Source organism: Anomalospiza imberbis, chromosome 18 (assembly GCF_031753505.1).
Source record: "Anomalospiza imberbis isolate Cuckoo-Finch-1a 21T00152 chromosome 18, ASM3175350v1, whole genome shotgun sequence".
Lineage (NCBI taxonomy): Eukaryota > Metazoa > Chordata > Aves > Passeriformes > Viduidae > Anomalospiza > Anomalospiza imberbis.
The window spans coordinates 2,686,218-2,707,439 of NC_089698.1; the positions used below are offsets into that span (position 1 = coordinate 2,686,218).

The 21,222-nt window shown below is 58.0% G+C and overlaps 2 protein-coding genes across 8 annotated transcripts; both read right to left on the bottom strand.

Moving 5' to 3' along the window:
• Positions 1–37: 37 nt before the first annotated feature.
• ARL6IP4 (ADP ribosylation factor like GTPase 6 interacting protein 4) lies at positions 38–8,060 on the bottom strand. Of its 2 annotated transcripts, none has more exons than XM_068208429.1 (6): positions 7,927–8,060; positions 3,671–3,868; positions 2,997–3,338; positions 2,459–2,576; positions 1,230–1,299; positions 38–1,033 (listed from the first exon to the last, which is right to left on the bottom strand). In XM_068208429.1, exons 2-6 carry the CDS (start codon positions 3,858–3,860, stop codon positions 977–979), a joined length of 777 nt encoding a protein of 258 aa, XP_068064530.1. In that variant the 5' UTR covers positions 3,861–3,868; positions 7,927–8,060; the 3' UTR covers positions 38–976. The 2 variants fall into 2 exon arrangements, with proteins under 2 accessions (XP_068064530.1, XP_068064529.1); XM_068208428.1 differs by lacking the exon at positions 7,927–8,060 and adding an exon at positions 5,651–5,742.
• On the bottom strand, positions 6,863–12,871 carry OGFOD2 (2-oxoglutarate and iron dependent oxygenase domain containing 2). Of its 6 annotated transcripts, none has more exons than XM_068208425.1 (7): positions 12,546–12,871; positions 12,316–12,372; positions 10,034–10,144; positions 9,456–9,536; positions 8,579–8,665; positions 7,927–8,181; positions 6,863–7,352 (listed from the first exon to the last, which is right to left on the bottom strand). In XM_068208425.1, exons 5-7 carry the CDS (start codon positions 8,615–8,617, stop codon positions 7,095–7,097), a joined length of 552 nt encoding a protein of 183 aa, XP_068064526.1. In that variant the 5' UTR covers positions 8,618–8,665; positions 9,456–9,536; positions 10,034–10,144; positions 12,316–12,372; positions 12,546–12,871; the 3' UTR covers positions 6,863–7,094. The 6 variants fall into 6 exon arrangements, with proteins under 6 accessions (XP_068064526.1, XP_068064527.1, XP_068064524.1 ...); XM_068208423.1 differs by having other exon boundaries at positions 7,064–7,352; positions 8,579–8,703; positions 12,546–12,866; XM_068208422.1 differs by having other exon boundaries at positions 7,064–7,352; positions 8,579–8,703; positions 12,449–12,866.
• Between the last annotated feature and the right edge of the window lie 8,351 nt (positions 12,872–21,222).

The following is a 21,222-nucleotide window of genomic DNA, read 5'->3' on the forward strand; positions in this document are numbered from 1 at the left end:
GGTGGGGGAATACTCTAGAAACAGACAAGTCATCAAATGTGAGCACATGCCAGTTTAATGGGGTTACAGCAATGAACAGAATGGGGAAACCCTCTGTGGAGATCAGTCCTGCAGGACCCATTTGTCCTTTAACCCATTTCTCCTTTTCTTTTTTACAGTTTATAGATTTATGGACTTTCCAGCAAGGGAAAAGGCTGCTGTGTTTGCTTCACGGCAGCCCTGGGCCCTGAGAAGCCCAGAGCCCCAGCACTGCCCAGAGCCTGTGCTGTGGGGAAGGGACACGAGTTGCATGCAGGAGCAGAGAGCAAGGCAAAGCCACCTCTCCACAATGCACACCTGCACAGAAGCCAGTGCAGCGTGCCAGGTCAGTGCTCTCCTACCCGAGGAGGTGAAGCTGCAGGAAGGCTGGGAGAAGCCCCGGGGCACAGTGGAGGGTGGCACTCAGAGGTGCAGAGGAGCTGCAGCCTGAGCAAAACTACAGCCACTCCTCTCTGAGCAGGGCCAGTGAGTGCAAGGGGCCTGTGAGCCAGATCCAGCAGGGAAAGGGCCATGGGCAGCCCCTGAAGGGAAGAAGTGGCAGCCAGCTGCGTGTTTGTGGCCTTGGTGCACACCCTGTCCTGGCCACAGCATTGGCTCCTGCCCCCCAAAGCCCAGAGCACCTGGAGGTGCTCAGCACCCTCGAGCCTGTCCCCTGGGTGCTGCTGAGCTCCTCCAGTATCCAGAGGAGCATCGGGGCAAATGGCTCAGGTACGTTACAGCCACGCTGGCCTGAGCTGTGACAGGGAGGGGAGAAGCTGTTTACTGGGAGATGAGCCACTAAAGTCGCTCTCCTTCCCAGTCAGTAACTTACAGAGCAGCTGGAAAGGGCCCCTGGGGAACATCTTGACACGGTGCTGTCTGCGTGGTCCAGAGGCAGAGGCTCCCCCGGGCTGGCAGGGGCAGCAGGACGGGCTCCTGGGCTGGCTGGTGCCTGCCCTCACGGCAGCATCCCCGTCCTCACCTGGAAGGCCAGCCCATCCCCACGCGTGGCTTGCTGCAAGGGACACACAGCACTCACAGCACTCCCTGCCCAGGGCTGCAGGACCACCAGCACCACCCCGGGGGCGCTGGCAGTGCTGCCAGGGCTCAGCTTGTCCCCAGGGTGGAAGCACAACTCCTCTGGGTGCAGCAGCTCCCTGGCTGTGCGCGGCCACCCCGTGCAGCTCATGCTGCTGGCCAGTTCCCACTACCTTGTTAATCTCCTTGTGTCTCTCCTTGCTGACGATTTCTTCCAGGACTTCCCCGTCCCCCTTGATGAGCCTGCAAGACAAGCGCAGGCCCAGGAGCCATGAGGGTTCTGGCAAGTTCCTGCAGCTGCCCCCCACCCTGAGGGCACCTGCCGTGCCCCAGCTCCCCCAGACCCAGGAGCAGGTGCTGGGCTGCTGCACCTCCAGGCAAGGCCAGTGCTGACCCACCCCTGACATTGTATTTTGTGACTTTGTTTTTGTATCAGGCTTAAACAGCACAGCAGGCTTTGCCACTGCTCCCATGGGGTTAATGTCACCACACTGCAGCAAGGACAGGAATGCTCCCCTGAGAACTGAGGGCCAGCTGGCTCTGCCTCAGGCTGTGGGCACTGCCTGCTCTGTGCAGTCAGTCACACTGGCACAGCAAAACACTCCTAATAAAAGCATCCCCTGACACCCTACAATCCACAGTGCCTCAACCCATGCAAAACCTCTTCTTTTTTTTCATAGCATTCAGGTGTGGTCCTGGCTGCCCCAGGAAACTGCAAAGCCATTCAGGAACAGGAGCCAGTTTGGGCCTGAAATGCAGCCAGGCTGGGGAATATCTTGCTGAGCAAATTCCAAGCAGTGCTGGAGGCAGCTCACACCTCCAGACATGAACAGAAATTTAATTGTCTTCATTACGTGCCTTACAGGGAACCGACCTTTGTTCCACACCTCCCTGAGCCCTGCAGGCTGCCTTCTATTTTAAGACTGGACTTGTCATACCCAATTCTCTTCAGCATGACGTTTTCTGCTTGCTGAGAAGATGCAGTTTATTAAAAACTGGGTCATTTCTATTTGGCAGCTAAATGAACTTGGGTTTGATCGCTGTCTGTAACCCCACAGGGCACATGCTCCTCATTCCCACCTGGGTGTTAACCAGGGCCCAGGGCTTTGGAGCTGAAAGGTAACTGGATGCAGCAGTGGGATCCTGGGGCACAGCCCAGTGTCCCTTGTGTGGAGCCCCAGCACAGTTCAGTGATTTGGTGTCATTGTGTCACTTTCTGGGTAAGTCACACCTGGCCTGGTGAGGGGGGACCTGTGAGGAGTTGGCTCAGGCCTTTGCTGCTGAAGGAAGCCTGGGTCCAGGTGTGGTGCTGCAGTGCCATGGACAGGCATCCCGCAGGCCCGCAGCCCGCTCAGCATGGATGGGAATGGAGAACCCATCTCCCTTTTCCCCAGGGTCATACCTGGTTCTCCCTGTTTCGGGATCCACCACTCTCCTTATGACGCTCTGCCTCGCGTCCCACTCCTCCTTTGTCATTGGCTTCATGGCCTGGATCCGGGATTTCTGTTCATCTGTCAGGACTGGAGCGCAGTCTCAGTCAGAGCTGTGCTCCAGGAGAGGGGCGCAGCGCCAGGGCTTCAGCCCGCAGACAACAATCCACACCCGAATCCCAGCGGTGCTGGCGGTGCTCGGGGTGTGGGGACAAACCTCACAGAGAAAGGGACGTTTCACACCCCAAAGCCAGTACAGCTTTGCCAGGATGTTACTGCTCACTGTGTCCTTCCATTTGGCCTCTTTGTTCCCCTCTCACATCTATAAACCACATCCTAACACTTAAACACTTAACAAACCAACCTCTGAGTGTGGCTCAAAGGTGGGCACCGCACACAGGAGGGAGGGGAGCCTGGGGCTCCTCCCTGTACCCAGCCCCGCTTCCCTCAGACACCCCTCATGGGAAGGGACCAGCACAGGCTCCAGCAGGAGGGAAAGAGCTTCGTTACCTGGCCCAGAGTCCACCACTGCTTCCTTCTGCCACTGCTCCAGTGAGGGGCCGGGCACCTCTTCTCCCTTGGCTTTCTCCTCTTTAGCCCTCTCCTTTGCCTTCTTTTTTGATTTCTTCTTTATTTTTTTCTTCTTCTTCTTCCTCTTCTTTTTGTCTTTCTGTTTCGCTCGCTTTTTTTTGCTGTCTTGACTCTTCTTCACTTTGGAGTCACTGTCACTGGAGTCATCAGAAGAGGAGCTGGAGGAAGAGGAAGATGAGGAAGAGCTGGTGGATGAAGATGTACCAGAGGAAGAGGTACTGGCCTTCCTCTTCTTTTTGTCCTTTCCTTCCTTTTTCTTTTCTGCAATACACAAGAAGAGGGTGAGTGGAGCAGCCCTGGCCCTGCAGCAGCAGCGATGTTGGTTTATCTCCCTCCCAGCCTGGTTTCTTTCCTGCCTGCAATTCCCCTCTGTGCCCACGTTCAACCCAGGATGCTCTGTGGTCCCAGGCAGGTCAGCTCATGGAGGGGCTGAGGGCTCTGCACTTGTCAGAACCAGACCAAAGTGGGCACAAAGTGCAGGACAAGGTGACACACACCAGCTAGAAGCAGGGACCCTCTTCTCCCCCTGGGCCCTCTCTGCGCGCCTGCCCCAGGGAAATGTGGGCTAACACAGGCTCAGGGCCCTTCCCCACCTTCCCTGGCTGCTGCCGAGCTCGAGGCGTGTCCGTGAGAGCCAGAGATCCTCTTCCTCAGTGGAGAGCTGCTGCCCTGCTGCGAGTCCTTGCTGCTCTTCCTCCTTTTCTTCTCCTTCCTCTCCTGCCTGCTCCGAGAACCGCTCCTGCTCCTGCTCCGTGACCGCTTCCGAGAGCGGCTGTGGGCCATGGCAGCTCCTGGGGGGAAGGGGTCACATCAGGGGACCAACCCTGCTCAGCAGCCCCAAAATCCTTCCCTCCAGTCTGAGCCACCAGCCCTGGCAAACCCGCTCCTGTTGAAGTCCCTCCCTGCTCCCGCCCGCTCTGCCCACCTCCCATCACAGCCGTGGCCCTGGGGAATTCCACCAGCCCCCAACAGGGAGCCCTGGGCAGGGAGCTGGCACAGGGACAGCCCTCAGCTGTCCCCGGGCAGGTTTGCCACCAGGAAAACCTTCCAGCAGGTTTTCCCTGCGCTCCTGCTGTTTGTCCCTGGAGGATGGGACAAACATCCCCTGGTGGTCACTCCCTGGGAGCCAGCAGGAGAAGGGGCAGGCAGGGGGTGATGGACACTGCAGCCACGGTCAGAACAGAACAGAACGTCCTCCCCGAGTCGCTTCAAATGCTGCGAGCAGGCACAAGCCAAGGGGAAGAATGAATTTTTAATATTCCAATTTACTCTTAGAAATCAGATGATGCATTGAGCTGTTACCCCTGTCCATCAGCCCCAGGGATGCCGGCGGCCCCAGGCCAGTGTGAGCCGTGCTCTCGTTAATTTAAAAAACAAAAAAAACAAACTGGCACCGGGGGCAGAGCGGGAGCTGGGAAACGCTTTCTCACAGCCGCCTTCCAACCACCACATTTAATGAATTGTTTGTTTACCACCTCAGCATTCCCAGGCAGCAATTTGGATTTGCTCCCAAGCAAATCAGACCTCCGATTGATTTCCATAGGGAAATTTCAATCAGAAAAAACCCCAGAACCAGTCACAACCATTACAGGCAGGCAGGGAAGGATGAGAGGATGAGTCCTCCATGCACACACACCCAGCAGCTGCCCCTAGCACCAGGGCCTCGCTGGGGCCAGCGTTAGGGGCTTGGATCTTTCGTCGCATCCCAGCGACGAATCCCAAATCCGCCCCAGCAGCATCCCAGGCTGGCTGTGCCCCCAGCCGGGCTCTCACCTCCACCCTGGCACCGGCGGGGCCCACAGCGACTGCTCCTGCCCAGCCAGCTCTGCCAGGCCCGGCCGGGCTGCAGGGGCCGTCCCCACCCTCACCCCGGCACGGGGAGCCTGCGGCACGCAAGGTGCGCTGGCCCTTTAAGAGCTCGGCACGAGGTGCGCTGCCCCTTTAAGAGCTCGGCACGAGGTGCGCTGCCCCTTTAAGAGCTCGGCACGAGGTGCGCTGGCCCTTTAAGAGCTCGGCACGAGGTGCGCTGGCCCTTTAAGAGCTCGGCACGAGGTGCGCTGCCCCTTTAAGAGCTCGGCACGAGGTGCGCTGCCCCTTTAAGAGCTCACCACGAGGTGCGCTGGCCCTTTAAGAGCTCGGCACGAGGTGCGCTGCCCCTTTAAGAGCTCACCACGAGGTGCGCTGGCCCTTTAAGAGCTCGGCACGAGGTGCGCTGGCCCTTTAAGAGCTCGGCACGAGGTGCGCTGGCCCTTTAAGAATCCGTGCGAGGTGCGCTGGCCCTTTAAGAGCTCGGCACGAAGTGCCTGGTCCTTTAAGAGCTCGGCACGAGGTGCGCTGGCCCTTTAAGAGCTCGGCACGAGGTGCGCTGGCCCTTTAAGAGCTCCGCGGGCGCGTTCCTCGCGCGGCTCCAGGCGCGGCCCCTTTAAGTGCGCAGCTCTTTATGCGCCCCCCCGGCCCCGGGGCCGCCGCAGCGCTCGGGCCTGTGCCCCCCGGCCCGCCGTTCTCCGGTGTCCTCAGGCGGCCCGGCCCGGCCCCGCCGCAGGTAAGAGGAGCGGGAGGGAGCGCGGACTCACCGGGCCGGGTCCCGCCGCCCCGAGCGGGGCTCCCGCCGCCGGGGCCGCGCTGGCCGCCTCCCGCCTCTGTCCGCCGCGCGCGGGGCCGGGCGGCAGCCGGGCCGCGATCTTTGGTTCCGGGAGCCGCCTGGCCCGGGCCGCCGCTCAATTTTTGGGGTGGATTTGAGCAGATTGGGAGCGCTCGCGTCCGCCAGTGAACGAGGCAAAGGCTTCGAGGCTGCGTTTCTTCATAGCGACTCCTCGCTCAGATACAACAGCCGGTTTCCTTGCCCCGGTGTAATTTTAATGAGCTTTGCTAATGAGCAGCTCATCAGCGCCCTGTGCTAATGGCAGCCCCGGCCAAAATCCAGCGGGGCCGCTGGGAGAGCCTCAATAAAAACCTTTTGTGGGAGCTGCACCCGCTCGCGTTCAGCCTTGCACAAGTACCGATGTGACTGCCCTTGTGCTCTAGTTACTGCACTGAAGGCATCAGTGGAAAAGCCCCTCAGAAACCCAGCAGCATCCGTCGAATACGTTAATTTTCCACGGAGAAATCAGACGACGTTTGGCTTCTTTCGTTTGTTTAGTAGGTGGAAGAGTCACATGCGTTCAGCCAGCTGGAAGGAAGGAGGGGAAAGCACTGGACCCTTCTAATCCATCAGTTCCTGGGGGATCCTGGGGCCAAATTAAGAAGCCCCAGGCCTTGTCTGCTGCTGCATCCAGGTTGGCAGAGTTATTTTATATTTTCACTTGCTCATGTAACTTAAGCAAAGGGAGTTAAATGTGCATCTTGTCCTCCTCTGGGAAGTTCTGCTGTGCTGCAGGTGGCTTGCAGAGCTCTGGCTCTGCTTAAAAAGGTTCACAAAAACTTTGAAGGGGAAGTTTCTGCTTCCAAGAAGCCTTGGGAGATCTCTCAGCCACCCTGGGGGATCAGTGTTGCTCCTGGTGGATTTTTCTGAGCCTGGGTTAGACAAACATCCAGTGATGGTAGTTCACTGCCATTCCCAGCAGCTCACTATGAATCACCTGGATCTCATTCCTGAGCAGATCCTTCCTGGCCCCTCAGCAACACAAAGCTCTTCCCCTCCCCTGGCAGAGGACAGGAGGCCCTAAGAACAGCACAGAAATGGTTTATTGCACCGTTCTTCCCCGTTTCCAGCGGCACCTGGGGTGCTGCTGTGGGCAGAGAGGCCAAGGAGCTTGGGGTGTTTCATTGTGCACTTGGAAGTATTGACAGGGCTCCTGCAGAGGATCAGAGTTGGGATTTATTGGGATTTCTGTGCCTTACAGAGTCCTCCAGCCCCAGCCTGAGCCCTCAGGAGCTGAGTTCCAGCTCTTCCAGCTGGAATCCTGGCAGGGCTGGCTTTGCATCCCTTCCCAAGGCGAGAGCTGTTCCCTGCAGGACTCTGCACCCAGCAGAGAGGAGCTCAGGGCAGCTGGGTGTGGGGAAATCCCCCAGTCCCTGCTACCCCAAGGCACAGACATCCACGGGCGGGGGCTCTGTGAAGCCGTCCCCGAAGCCCTCGGCCTCCACCAGCTCGGGTTTCCTGTGGCACATGGGGCACAGCTGGTTCCGGATGGCCGAGGATCTCATCCACACGATGAGGTTCCAGCGCTCCCCGGAGGCGATGGGCAGGGCCCCGTGGATCTGCCCCCCTCGGTGCAGCAGCCCCCGGCCCCCCACGTGCTCCACCTCGATGTACCTGGGCGCGGGGGTGGGATCCTGGAACAGAGGCAGGGGATTCGATGTCACACCACTGAGTCCCCCAAATGGTTGAAATTTGTCACCTCTTACCCCACAGAACTCGGGCAGCAACATGAAGAGGGCAAACCCTCAATCCCAGTGCCAAGTTCAGAGGGAATTTAGAGAGATTCAAGCATAAAACACCCGCATTTAAAAAAAAAAACATGTTTCACAGCTGCATGGGAGCTTCTACCCCTCTCTTGCCCTAAAAACAGGTGCTAGAGATTTAGGTTGAAGTCACATCTGAAATAAATCTCTCCCTCAGCACCTCCCTGCTCACAGTTTCAATGTAGAAAGAGGGGATGGTTTGTTTCGTTCCAGTTTCTACTGTGAAGCTGCATCTGTCCTCTCTTTAAAATAGCGAATATAGGTATTGGATATGGGAATATTGCAGCAGAAGAGGCTCCTGTATAACCAAGCCATGCAGAAAATGGGGAAGGGACAGAGCAGGTTTGACTGTCAGAAGTGAAGAAGTGTTTTGTAGAACACAGTGGATGGATGCCTTGAAGCTGAGGGGTGAGGAGGGAGAGGTGAGTGGGATGTGCTCAAGTACCTGGTTGAAATCCCCGAAGTACAAGTTTCCTTCTGTGAATTCTTTTCCCAGGGAAACGTTCAAGGTGACTTCAGCGTTGTCGTAGTGAGAGCTCAGGTCCAGGTCCTCGTGCAGGGAGTACTTGACCACGAAAGCTTTGTGGCTGTCCAGGCAGGCTCCTCCCAGCTCCGGGTACAGCAGGGCCGTGATGGGCAGGAGCCGCTCCCGCAGCGGCGTCAGGAAAGGCTCGTCCATGCCCAGCTCGTTCAGCAAAACCTGTGCCGAGGACAGCGGGGGGGAGCAGCTCAGCAGCCTGGTCTGCTGCTGCTCCTCAGAGCTCTGTCCTCCTCCAGCCCTGCTGCTGGCTCAGATCACTTTGGAGCAAAGGCTCCAGCTCCAGGGAAAAGGAAGGAAGATCAAGGTGGAGAGGGGTGGGGGAAAACACAGGGTAATAAAATTAAAAGGCGAGTGTTGTTTAAAAACTGTCTCTGATTTAAATTTGGAGGAAAGGGTGCTCTTTTCTCTGAGATATCAACTCCCTCCCCTTCCCCTGCATTCCCACTTTCTTTCGTGTCTCTGTGAACTCAAAATGTGAAATGAGAGCCCCCCTGGACCGGAGCGAGGTGAGCACAGTGAGCGCTGCCCCTAAAGAAGCATGAGGAACGAGTCCTACCCCGTAGTTGTTCATGGTGTTGGGCCTGCCTTTAGGCATATCCGACTGCTCAAAGTTCTCCAGCTCGTCCACCAAGGCCTGGCAGAACTGCTCTGTGAACACTGGGAGTCGATAGATCCTCTTATCTGTCAGGACAGCGGGGACAGAGTTTGCTGGGGAGATTCCCAGTGTTCCTGGCTGCCTGTCCAGCTGCACTGTGCTGGTGGCAGTGAGAGCACACACCCACAGGCTCCACTTTGTGCAGGGACCATTTCCTGGATCAGGTCCAAGGTGTATTTGTCGTTTCTCATGCTGGTCCCCCATTTCCAGAGCAGAAGGCTGTGTCTGGAACTGGTGCCCTGGATAAATCCGGGAGCTCTGCACACAGACATTCCTGTCCTTTGCCTTGAGGAAAGGAGGCAGCTCTGCCTCTTCCCCTCTGCATCTTGGCAGCTTTTCTGGAGGCAGGGAGCTTCATAGCTGCCTGCAGAGAAGCTGAAAACCCAGCTCTCTTTCAAAGACTGAAACTAGACTGAAGCTGTTTCAGCCCAGACTAACCCACAGGAACTGTCTGCAATGGGAAAGCACCTGGGGAGGGAAAACCAAGCTCCCTGGGCTCCCAGTGCTCCCTCAGCAGGCTCCCTGGTGAGGTGTGGTACAACCAAAACCCCAGCCCTGCTGCAGCTGGAGCCTCTGGTGAGACATCAGCAGGCTGGGATGGGAAAGCAGAAAACAGCCTCTGATCCAGAGCAGAGCTGCTGCCTCTCCAGAGACCCTCCTGAGGCAGGAGTGACATCCTGTGTGCCTCAGCTTGTGTCACAGCAGAGCTGTTCCACACAGGGCTTGGGAACAGCTGTCACCAGGGAGATCTGTGTGACTGAGGTGTTGTTTTCTTTACCTGAGAAGCACTCGAGGTAGCTCAGGAGGCCTTGGAGATCAGCACCTGGAGATGTGCAGAACCTCTCGATTTCCAGGAACTCTGGGGCCAGGAAGGAATCCTGGTGTCAAGGGAAGGATGGGAAAACCACACAGAAACACAATCAGCCTGCACAGCCCGAGAGGGAAATGGACTCCCAGGGAAATACCCACTCCCTAGGGAGCAAGGCTGAGTCACACTCGGGTAGTTCCACGGCAGGAAATGCAGAATGGCACTGGTGCTTTACCTGGTGGGGCAGGGAAGTTGCTGCTTGCTTTAGTTCATGGTTTTTTTAGGAGTAACTGGCCAGATTTAGCACAGACATGTCAGGAAAGAGCCTTTCCTGGCTGGAACACCAGGAATCTTGCCCGGAGAGCACACTGTGCTGTCGTGTTTTTAAAGTTTCAAATCCAGTTTTCATACGCTACACCTGTGTTTTAATTCAGTGCAGCTTTAGCACTGTGCAGTCCCGAGGAGAGGGGGAAATAAACTGCAAAAATAAAAACCTCAGGTGATTTTTTTTTTCTGGGTTCAAAAGAGATTCCAAACCTTCTGTGTACCTGCAGAGTGTACACCTCTGGGTGTTTTGGTTTGTAGCACTTGGAGATGATGGCTCTGCGTTCCACTGACTGATGGGTTAACTGTTTTCTTCTCTGCACTTCTGCCTCAATCTGCAGGTAAACAACAGAGCACACTGTCAGAAATCAGCAGGGCTGAGTAAAACAGCTCCAGGGGTCTGCCCATTGTTTTAAAGCAGTTATTTTTGTTTGGGGGCACCTCTGGGAGACAGAGTGTTTGCTTTGTTTTTCTGTGGTCAAGCCAAGTCCAGCAAATATCTGGAGAGCCAAATTCCTGAGAGGAGCTGATGTTCCCTTTACATGTGGCTTAAAAAGTGAGGACTTTTCTGTGGAAGTGTCAAGAGGAGCTGGGAGGTCTCAGCCCTTTCAGGCATTCTGACACCTCCCAAATCTGGTTTTTGTTCTGACAATAGAGGCATTGTCCAAAATGAAGACATTTGCTGGGAGCGAGACAGTCCTGTCATGAAGGGATTACTGCTAAGTGTGATGGAGACAGGCTAAGCTGCCCTTTCAGAGCAAACAGCTGATCCAGGCAGCTCCTCCCGATTATTTCCCCCTCAGGAGATTCATTTGCAGCAGGAGGGGTGAGTGAGCAGCCATCCCCTGGGACCAAGCAGTGTTCATTCCCTTTCCCTCAGTGTCAGGCCCTGACGGCCTTGGGAACCAAGCAGACAAATCAAACACATTTCTCCGCTTGCTTCCTCTTCCCCTCCCTCCCAGCCCCAAGGTCCCTGGGCACCAGGTCACAGAGCAGGGATCTGTAACCCAGCACTGCCTAAAAAAACCAATATCAAGTTCTAAGTGGGAAATTTGGTCTGGAATTGCTGCTGGACAGGGAGAGCTGTGCCCTCCCCCAGCCAGGGACAGCCACTGTCATCTGCTTCCTGCCAGCACTGAGTCACTCCTTATTATTATAATTATTAAAATTACATTTGTTTATGTTATTTTTAAGTCTCCTTTATGATGCTTATATTGACACAGCAAACCTTGTATGCAGATCTGAGCAGATCTGCAGAGAGCCCAGGTGATTAAAAAATGCTCAGGACCGAGGTGATTATAAATTACAGCCAAAGTTAGGATCTTGTTTTATAAATTCTGTATTACATTGCTCGTTGTGCTCCATTGATTCTGCCCGGGGAAATCCTGTGCTGTTCTACTCATAAATTCTCTGCTGTATGAATCATAATATGCAGTTAATAAAGCTTTAATTAACAGCATGATTTACGGCCACCATCATTCCGCCAAGAATTCCTAAAAGAACCTGTCTGTCCCCTTAGTGTCAGGTGACACTGGAGCTGGTGAGTGACTGATCCCTGGCCTGGAAAGAAGCAGAGATGCCGCGATAAAGGCTGAATTTCTGCAGGATCCCATCTCGGGGCTGCCTTTAAAAATGATTGACACGGGAAGAGGCAGGGAAAGACAAAGCAGGGCGCTGTGAACCCGCGGAGTAAATCCAAGGAGGGAGCGGCTCAGAGGCCGCTGGGATGTGTTGAATGACAGCATTTAATTGCAGGGTGTCGGCTCAATAAACTCCTCGCTGATGGGCGCCCGCGGGGAATTTTCCCCTCGGGACTCCGCCCGGCAGCGGGCTGGATCGGGACGCGGTGCCGGGAGCTCGGCCCCGGGTCTGGGGGCTCCAGCGACTCCCGAGCTCCCTCGGGCACCGACCCCGGCGTGTGGAAGCGCCGGTGCCGCGGGGATCCCCGCGGGGCCAGGGCTGCTGGAGCCCCGGGCGCCGCTCAGGAGGGACCTGGAGCTGCTGGCACAGCCCGGGGCGGCACCGGGACGGGCACCGGGACGGGCACCGGGACGGGCACCGGGACGGGCACCGGGACGGAGCAGCGCTGCTGGCACAGCTCGGGGCGGCACCGGGACGGAGCAGCGCTGCTGGCACAGCTCGGGGTGTTCAGCCTGCACAGGAGAAGCTCTGGGGTGACCTCAGGGTGGCCTTGCAGGGCCTCAAGGGGCCGACAAAAAACGATGGAGAGAGACAGTTCCCAAGGGCTGGAGTGACAGGACACGGGGAATGGCTTCACACTGACAGAGGGCAGGCGGAGATGGCATTTTGGGGGGAAATTCCTCCTTGTGAGGGAGGTGAGGCCCCGGCACGGGGTGCCCAGAGCAGCTGTGGCTGCCCCTGGATCCCTGGCGGTGCCCAAGGCCAGGCTGGCCCCTGGGGCTGCGGGAGGTGTCCCTGCGCGGCCGGCGTGAGTTTTACGGTCCCCCCGAGCCCCCGGTGGCCGTGAGGGGCTCCCGCCGCTCACCTCCCTCAGCACCTCCCGGAACTGCTCCTCGCTCCGGCAGCCGCGCTCCCGCAGCGCCTGCAACACACGTCCCGTCACCGCCGCGGCCGCCGGCGCGGCCCGCTCCGCCCGGCCCCGCCCGCCCCCGCGCTACCCGGCCGTGGTCCCGGCGGAGCTGCGGCCCGTCCCGGTACCGCACGTGGAGCCCGAACCGCCCCACGAAGATGTTGTCGGTGAAAAAGCAGGCGCACCCGCGGAACGGCCGGCCCGCGGACATGTTTCCTGCCGGCGAACGCGTCGCGGTCCTGCCCTCAAAGGGCTCCGCTTCCGGCCGCGGGAGGGCGCATCGGCAAATTCCCAACCGGGGCGAAAACGGAAAGCGGCGGAACTCGCCCGTTCTCCCCGGTTTTACGCTTGTTGTTTTTGTCATCGCCGTGGCGCCACCGCGGCCCCGTCCCGCAGCGCGGCCGCTGCCCCGCAGCCCTCACGGCCGGGCCGGGTCCGCTCGGGGCGGCAGCGGCGGCCGAAGGCTCTTTGCGGACGGTCCCTGAGCTCCCCTGGCGGGGGCGCGCACGGGCGGCGGGGACGCGCACGGGCGGCGGGGTCAGCGCGGCCCCGGCCCGGCCCGGCCCGGCCCGGCCCGGCCATGGACGCGGCGCTGCCGGAGGCCGAGCGGGAGGTGGTGGTGGCGGCCGAGCCCTGCGGCCACGGCAGCAAGTTCGAGGACATCTACCGGCTGCTGGCCGAGGGCTGCTTCCCGCCCAGCTTCTGCTCCATCAAGAGGAAGAACCTCAAGCGCTACGCCCAGAAGTTCGTCGTGGACGGTGGGGACCGGGGGGGCAGCGCGGCGGTGTCGGGCTGCCCCGGGCCGCGGCCTGCCCCGGGGGCAGCCTGTGGGGGGAAGCCGGGGGGAGACACGGGGGGATGCGGCGGAGCCTCGGCGCGGGGAGGGGATGCGGCTTCTGGGCAGCGCCGTCGCCGCCGCTCCCCGGCCAGCCCCGAGCCCCGGCACCGCTCCGGGGGCACGGAGCGGGGCTCGTGTCACCCCGGGGCGGCACCGCTGCTCCACGGCTGCCCCGTGAGGACCGCGGCGGCTTTGTTGTAGCGGAGGATTTCACGCAGTCCCGGGCGCAGAACAGCTCCGTGGGCGTGCGTAGGGGTGATTCCAGTTTAGCAGCTTCTCCCGGGGCAGCAGGAGCTCCCAAGGCAGCGCAGCCCCCGGCGCTGTGTCTCAGCCGGGTTTCCCGGTGTGGAGAATGACCCGTTTTCTGGAGGCGAGCAGCTGTGAGAGGGCGTTGTTGCAGACAAACCTCTGGCATCCGCAGGCGGCTGCCTCTACTACGTGGGACCCAAGAAGGAGGAGAAGCGCGAGGTGATCGTGGATCCCGAGCGGAGGCGTCAGGTCTTCCTGGAAAGCCATTTCACCGAAATCGGGAACCACCTGGGCCAGAAAAAGACCGTGCACCGCATCCAGAGCCGCTACTACTGGCTGGGCATCGTGAAGGATGTTGTGGACTGGGTAAGTGGAGAGCAGTGACCGTGTCCGTGACACCGGTGCTGGCAGCCGTCCCGAGGCAGCAGCCACAGGAGCGCTGGTGCAGGGGTGGTGTCATTGCCTGTGCATGTGCTGAGAAGCCACACACTGAGTTCTTCTGCCGGTGAATCTTGGAACGTCCCGAGGCAGCTGGGTAGGCTGGATGTCTTCCCCTGAGCCTCCCCAGCCTCCTCGTGCAGGGCAGTTTTGGTCAGCCTGGCAGTGTGGGATTGTTTCAGTCAAGTTGCTGAGTCTGGCTTTGGGCAGTTTGGATTCATTCCGGAGCTGCCCAGTTCCCTAAACTGTGGCAAGACAAGGATCTTGGTGTCTGCTCAGCTGCTTGGCCTCGTCTGCTTCATTGCTGGCAGTTCTCTGCAGCACTGTGGTTTAAGGAGTGTGCTTGCATTGCGTGGTCTGAGCTCCTCCAGCGTCCTAGGGCTGAGGATTTCTCTAACCAGCAGTAAGAGGTCAAAATACAATAAAAATTTGCCAGGAAACAGGGTGAGAAATAGCTTAGCTGTAGGCCACGTTGAGAAATTTGGTTATTGTGTCAGAGAAAGCTGTCAGGTGAGCCTTGTGAAAGGTGAGATGCGTCAGCCTCTTGTGTTTTACCCTCTTTTTTTCCTGCGCCTCCTTATTTTACTGGGAGAAAGGAAAGTGCTCAGCCCTGCTGTGTGTCTCACTGTGCAGTCTGAGTCTGACAGGATCTGTCAGCACATTCCCGAGTCCTTTGATCCCACTTTTTTCTCTCCAGATCAAGATGTGTGAAACGTGCCAGAACGCGGAGCACAACAAGAACGTGACGCGGAAAGCCAGGCCCGTCAGGGTGGAATCCCCCTGGGAAGTGCTGGGATTAGACATCCACGGTGAGTGAGTGTCTCAAGTGGCTCTCAGGGATCCTCCCTCCAGCCGGGAGCGTGGCAGACCTGCTGCCACACGCACCGAGGGAAAGCTGCCGCTGCCTCTGAGGAGGTGCCAAGGAGGCCACAGCAGCCGCCCAGGCTGCAACCTGATCCCTGGGCTTGGCTCGGCTCCCTCTGCACGCACAGTGAGAGCTGGGAGCGGGCCTTCTTCCCCAGAACTGAAGCTCCCACGGGTGTATTTTTGCTGACCAAGGTCACTGAAAATGTTCTGGCCGAATGACATTGCAGAAGAGAGTCGTGGTCACTTCTGCAGGGACTGGGTTTTTCACTTTGCCCATCAATCACATAGATTTTTTTTTGGTGGCTGTTTATGCAGGGCCTTTTCCCGAGACAAGCCAGAGCAACACACACGTCCTGCTTGTGACTGACTACTTCACCAAGTGGGTGGAGGCTGCTCCTCTGCAGAAGAAAGATCCCTTCTCCGTGGCTAAAGCCCTGGCTACTGTTTTTTACAGGTGGGCTCCTCTGCTGTTGGTTATACTGCACCCCTGTGGTGTGATGGGGAGTGCTGGGGCGTGTTGCAAAAACACCTGGTGTCCTCAGGATGTTTTCCTATGAGAGCAGGAACTCTCCCTTCTACAGGAGAGACCATGCAGTGGCTCTCAGTTGCTCTTTACTGAGTCCCTGGGAAGAGCCTGTTGTCCTCCTGTTACAGGCTGAGAAGAAAGAGGCAGAAATGTTTCTCTGAGTAGCCTGAGGCCAGGGAAGCTGTGTCCCAGTTCTCTGCAGAAGCTTTAAAGCCATTCCCAGATTTCTCCTAGAAAGTGTTCGTGTCACCATGTGACATTGTCCTTGTGGAAAACAGTGTGGAGCCAGTGGAGATTTGAATTCAGAGCAAGAAGCTGCTCTCATTTCTCCTGCTGCCTCATCATTCAAAAGCAAACAGGCGTGGCTGGTTTGGAGCAGAGGGACCAGCAGACCTCTCTCTGCTCTTGGGCACATGAGATCGTGGCAGCCTCATTAGCACCAGCTCCACTGGAGAGTCCTGTCCCCTTCCTATCCCATTTGCACCCATAAAGATGGAACTCCTTGGGCTCTGCCTCAGCTGATGGAGTAAAACCAGTTGTGTGTCCTCTTCTTGCCCAGGTTTGGTGCCTCCAAGAACATTTACACCAGTCAGAGCTGGGACTTCTGCGAGGAGGTGGGTCTGCTGTGGAGTGGTTCAGGGGGAAGCAACGTGACCTTCAGCAGGGATTTTGGACAGTGTGACCTTCAGCAGGGTTTTTGGACAGTGTGACCTTCAGCAGGGTTTTTGGACAGTGTGATCTTCAGCAGGGTTTTTGGACAGTGTGACCTTCAGCAGGGTTTTTGGACAGTGTGACCTTCAGCAGGCAGCAGGTCCTGAAGGCAGAGCTGTGATGTGCTGTGTAGCGGGGGTGAGGTGCTGATGCTGCCGTGTCCCTGCCCCTGTTGGGAGTGGGAGCAGATCTGCCACTGCTTTCACCTTGGCAGCGTTTTAAGGTTGTGGATCAGTGGTGCAAGTCCTCTCTGCTCAGAAGGAGAGACAATGTGCACGAAATTCCAGCCCTACCCTGGGATTAACCCAGCTTCCCATTGCTGTGGAGAGCTTCAAGCACGGGAGCTGTCATTGCAAAACATTTTCCCTGGCTCTAATTTTTCTGGGGAGTGTTTTCTGCTGCACCTCTGCTGGCACAGGGGGGACAGTGCCTGTCCTGGCACAGGGGGACAGTGCCTGTCCTGGCAGGGTGGGGACAGTGCCTGTCCTGGCACAGGGGGACAGTGCCTGTCCTGGCACAGGGGGGACAGTGCCTGTCCTGGCACAGGGGGACAGTGCCTGTCCTGGCACAGGGGGACAGTGCCTGTCCTGGCACAGGGGGGACAGTGCCTGTCCTGGCACAGGGGGGACAGTGCCTGTCCTGGCACAGGGGGGACAGTGCCTGTCCTGGCACAGGGGGACAGTGCCTGTCCTGGCACAGGGGGACAGTGCCTGTCCTGGCAGGGTGGGGACAGTGCCTGTCCTGGCACAGGGGTGACAGTGCCTGTCCTGGCACAGGGGGACAGTGCCTGTCCTGGCACAGGGGGACAGTGCCTGTCCTGGCACAGGGGTGACAGTGCCTGTCCTGGCACAGGGGGTCAGTGCCTGTCCTGGCACAGGGGGGACAGTGCCTGTCCTGGCACAGGGGGACAGTGCCTGTCCTGGCAGGGTGGGGACAGTGCCTGTCCTGGCACAGGGGTGACAGTGCCTGTCCTGGCACAGGGGTGACAGTGCCTGTCCTGGCACAGGGGTGACAGTGCCTGTCCTGGCACAGGGGGACAGTGCCTGTCCTGGCACAGGGGTGACAGTGCCTGTCCTGGCACAGGGGGACAGTGCCTGTCCTGGCACAGGGGGACAGTGCCTGTCCTGGCACGGGGTGACAGTGCCTGTCCTGGCACAGGGGGACAGTGCCTGTCCTGGCACAGGGGTGACAGTGCCTGTCCTGGCACAGGGGTGACAGTGCCTGTCCTGGCACAGGGGGACAGTGCCTGTCCTGGCACAGGGGTGACAGTGCCTGTCCTGGCACAGGGGGACAGTGCCTGTCCTGGCACAGGGGGACAGTGCCTGTCCTGGCACAGGGGGACAGTGCCTGTCCTGGCAGGGTGGGGACAGTGCCTGTCCTGGCAGGGTGGGGACAGTGCCTGTCCTGGCAGGGTGGGGACAGTGCCTGTCCTGGCACAGGGGTGACAGTGCCTGTCCTGGCACAGGGTGACAGTGCCTGTCCTGGCACAGGGGGACAGTGCCTTGGACGCTGCTGTGGGGCTGACACACCATGATCTCCATGTTGTCCCAGGTCAGCCGGCACCTGTGCGAGCGCTGGAACATCTCGCAGCTCCTCACGCCCACAGACCCCACAGACCCTCCCAGCCCTGGTGACTGCAGTGCTGAGGTGCTCAGGGCCTCCATCTGCAGCGTGGTGAACGAGAAGCCCAGCGAGTGGGACGCACACCTGGACCCCGTCCTCTTCGAGTTCCGCACCTCTGTCAACTCTGCCACCAAGTACAGCCCCTTCTTCCTCATGTTCAACAGATACGTGTGCCTGTCCTCAGAGGTAACTGCCCGGCCCCGGGGAGCCTTGCGGGAGCTTTGTCACTGCCATAGTTGCAGAGTAACACCCGAATCTGTGCCTTGCAGGTGGATTTTGTCAAGGACTCTAAAGAGCAGGGGGCTGGCTCCGGTAAGGCCGACAGCCTCCCGCCGTTCACAGCCACGGTGCAGGAGCAGCAGAACGTGGTGAAGGAGATTGTAAGTCTTGTGGTGCCTTGAAATCATTTTGCAGCTAAGTCCAAGCCTGGCCTGAGAGGAGAGGTGGGGCCTCAGTGTGTGCCAAGGCAGCAGGAGCAGAGCTGGACCCTCTGGGCCAGCACCACAGAGGAGCTGCTGGTGGTGCTGCTCAGAGGTGGGTGATGAAATACAAGGGACTGACTTGCCCCATCAGGCTAATGAGAGCTGTGTCCCAGCCTGCCCAGCTCCCTGCCTTGTAATCTGCATCCCAAATCAGCCAAGGGAGTCCCTCCTTAGGCAGGGGCAAGAAGCCTTCAGGGAGATGCTGTGTAACTACAAGGGTTTAAAGTAGCCCTGCTCCTAAATGCGAGGAGGTTTGGGCTACTGTGAGGAGTAGTGGCCCAGTGAGCAGGGAGATGGGCTTCTGGAGGAAAGTCAGCATGCAGCTCCTGACTGTCTCTGACATGCTGGGTGACCTTGGGCAGCTCATTTTGTCTCTCTAGTCCTTGGTTCCCTCACTTGAAAAATGACCTCAGTGTCCCCTGTGAAGTGCTTGGTGAGCTGCATGCCAAAAAATCACAGACAAGACTCAAGTGCTTTGTTTGCTCAGTCATTTCTCACACTCAGTCATGGTTGTGTGGTTCTCTCTGATCTCACCTGGACTGTGGTTGTTCTTGCCAGGGAATGACAGGAGGGAGGAGGGCCTGGGAGCTGGATATGTAAGATCTTTGGCAGCTCAGGCTCACTAGCTCAGCTCCCCTTTTGTGACATGCAGCTGCACATTGTGGCACGGGGCAGAGAGAGCTCTGTCCTGTCCCTAAGGGAGCCTCTGCTGTTGGGATCACTGGCGCTCTGCTGCATCCAGGCAGGGTTTGGGGCTGTAATTAACAGGAGGTGATAAAGCCTCCCTGGGCTTTGTGGCACTCCAGCCTAGATCCCCTTCTGCCCTCTGCTGATGGAGCACTGACAGCTCTGAGTAGGGCTGGCCGTGGAATTGCAGTTTCACATTGCAAGGTCCTCTGCTGGTTTGGGGTGGTGAGAACAAGGCTGGGAAGTCCCTGCTGAGTCCCTCCCTTGCCCCAGGTGCATCACTCTTTGCCACTGCCAGCTCTCACTCACTCTCAGCCTGTCTTAGGAGGAGAGACCGTGGGAGCTGGGCCTGCTCAGTCTGGAGAAGACTGAGAGGGGATCTCATCAACCCGTAGAAATATCTCTGAGGGGTGTCAGATGATCGTGCCAGGCTCTTCTCGGTGGTGCCCAGTGACAGGACAAAGAGGAGTGGCCATAAACTAAATCACAAGAAGTTCCACCTCAACAAGAGGAAGAGCTTCTCTCCATTAAGTGTGGCAGAGCACTGGAACTGCCCAGGGAGGCCGTGGATTCTCCCGCTGTGGCGACGTTCCAAACCCACCTGGATGTGTTCCTGTGTCACCTGCTCCAGGTGACCCTGCCTGGGCATGGGGTTGGCCTGGATGACCTCCAGAGGTCCCTTCCTGGGATTCCCTGAGCTTGTGTCAGAGCTGAGCTGATTGCTCAGTGACACCTTGAAGCCCAGCCCCTCCGTTCTCCTGACAGGTGATCTCCAACATGACCACAGCCTGCAAGCGGGAGCGGAAGGGCGTGAAAAGGAAAACTCGGGGCCTGCCCTCTCTGGCCTTCAAGGTGGAAGACAACGTGTTTGGGGGCAGCACTGCCAGCTCCCTGAAGAAGCTGAAGAAGGGCCAGTTTGTGTCGTTCCAGATCGAGACGGTGCTGCCCCCTGAGCAGAGCGTGTCCAGCGGGAAGAAACCCAGTTAACCCTGGGGCGTGCCGGGGGTCCAGCGGCGCCAGGGACAGCACGGACTGTCCCCAAGGTTTGTGGCCCGGCTGCGTGGGAGTGCAGGGCGCAGACGTGCCTGCTCTGTCCTGGGAGAAAGGAAGGGGAAGGTTCAGACGAGGGGGTCTGTTCAGTCCCTTCCTGGTCCAGGTTTGTCCTTGGATCATTCCTCAGACCGAGGGAGGTGGCACCGTCCTTGTTTAGGTTTGGCAGGGAGAGACTCGGTCCTGCCAAAAAGCTCCACCTTGACTGTGGCTTGGAAGTTGCCCTTTGGGAGCCATTGGGTGCAGACCAAAGCCTGGGAGTGACCTGGGTGCAGATGGAAGAGAAGCAGAATCCAGACCCGGCTTAGCCACGGACAATGTTTCCTGCAGCTTAGAAGTGTCCCTGCTGTGAGCCTGAGCCAGGAATAGTCACTCCAGGTCTGACTGTGTTCCTGGTGGATGTGGGAAGGGCTTGAAGTGAGAGATTTTTTTTTGGTTTTTAATGTTTTGTGTTTAAGCACTTATTAGCAGAAGTAAAATTGCACTTATTAGCAGAAATAAAATCAACAACAGAATGTGGTATTTTTAGTTTTGGTTATCCAGGCAGAGAAAAATGAATTTGTCTTTTGTAACGTCACCATTCTGTTCTCTCCAGAAATGGTGCAAACTCCAGGAGTCCTGACATCTGTGCCTGTGCTAGTGAGGGTCACAAGGGTGTTTTTAAGCCCAGCACTCCAAAAACACATGGAAATTTTGGGATAATGGCACCGTCCCTCTGTCACCTGTATAGCTCACCTGGACGCATGGGTGCTGTCCAGGGAAGAGCCTGAGCCCTTCCATTCCTAAAGAGTTAGAGTGGGAGGTGAAGGGGAAAATAATTTACAAGCTGGATTTCTTCAAAGTGGATTCCTTTATTTTAGGGGTTAATTAAACCCTTGTCAAGTCCCTCTTGAGGGGTAAATTAAACCCATCGAGCCCCTCTTTAAGGATTAACTTAAAATATTATTTCGAGCTCTTTTCCCGATTGCTTTTGAGCCAACTCCTATGTTGTATTTTCCCTCCCTACTGCAGAAATGACATAGAACCAATAAAATAATTAAAAAAAAAATTTAAAGCGTGTCTATTTGGGGAGGATAAAAAACTTTCTAAGGCGGGGAAAATTCCGGGGCTGCCTTTGCCGCGTCAGGGCAGGGTTTACCGGGGCAGGGTGGAGCGGGGGGACCGGGGACCACCCCCCGAGCCCCGGATCTGGGGGTCCCCGGTGCCGCCGCTCGGTCCGGCCGTGGGCGGGGCCGGGCGCGCGCCGCAGGAGAGGGCGGGGTCGGGGCGTGGCCACGGCAGGGCCACGCCCAGCACCGACCTTGTTCCCGGGACGCGCCGCCGCCGCTCGCACCGCGCTGATCCCGCCGATCCCCGACCCGCCGCCGGTAAGACCCGTCCGGACGGGCCGA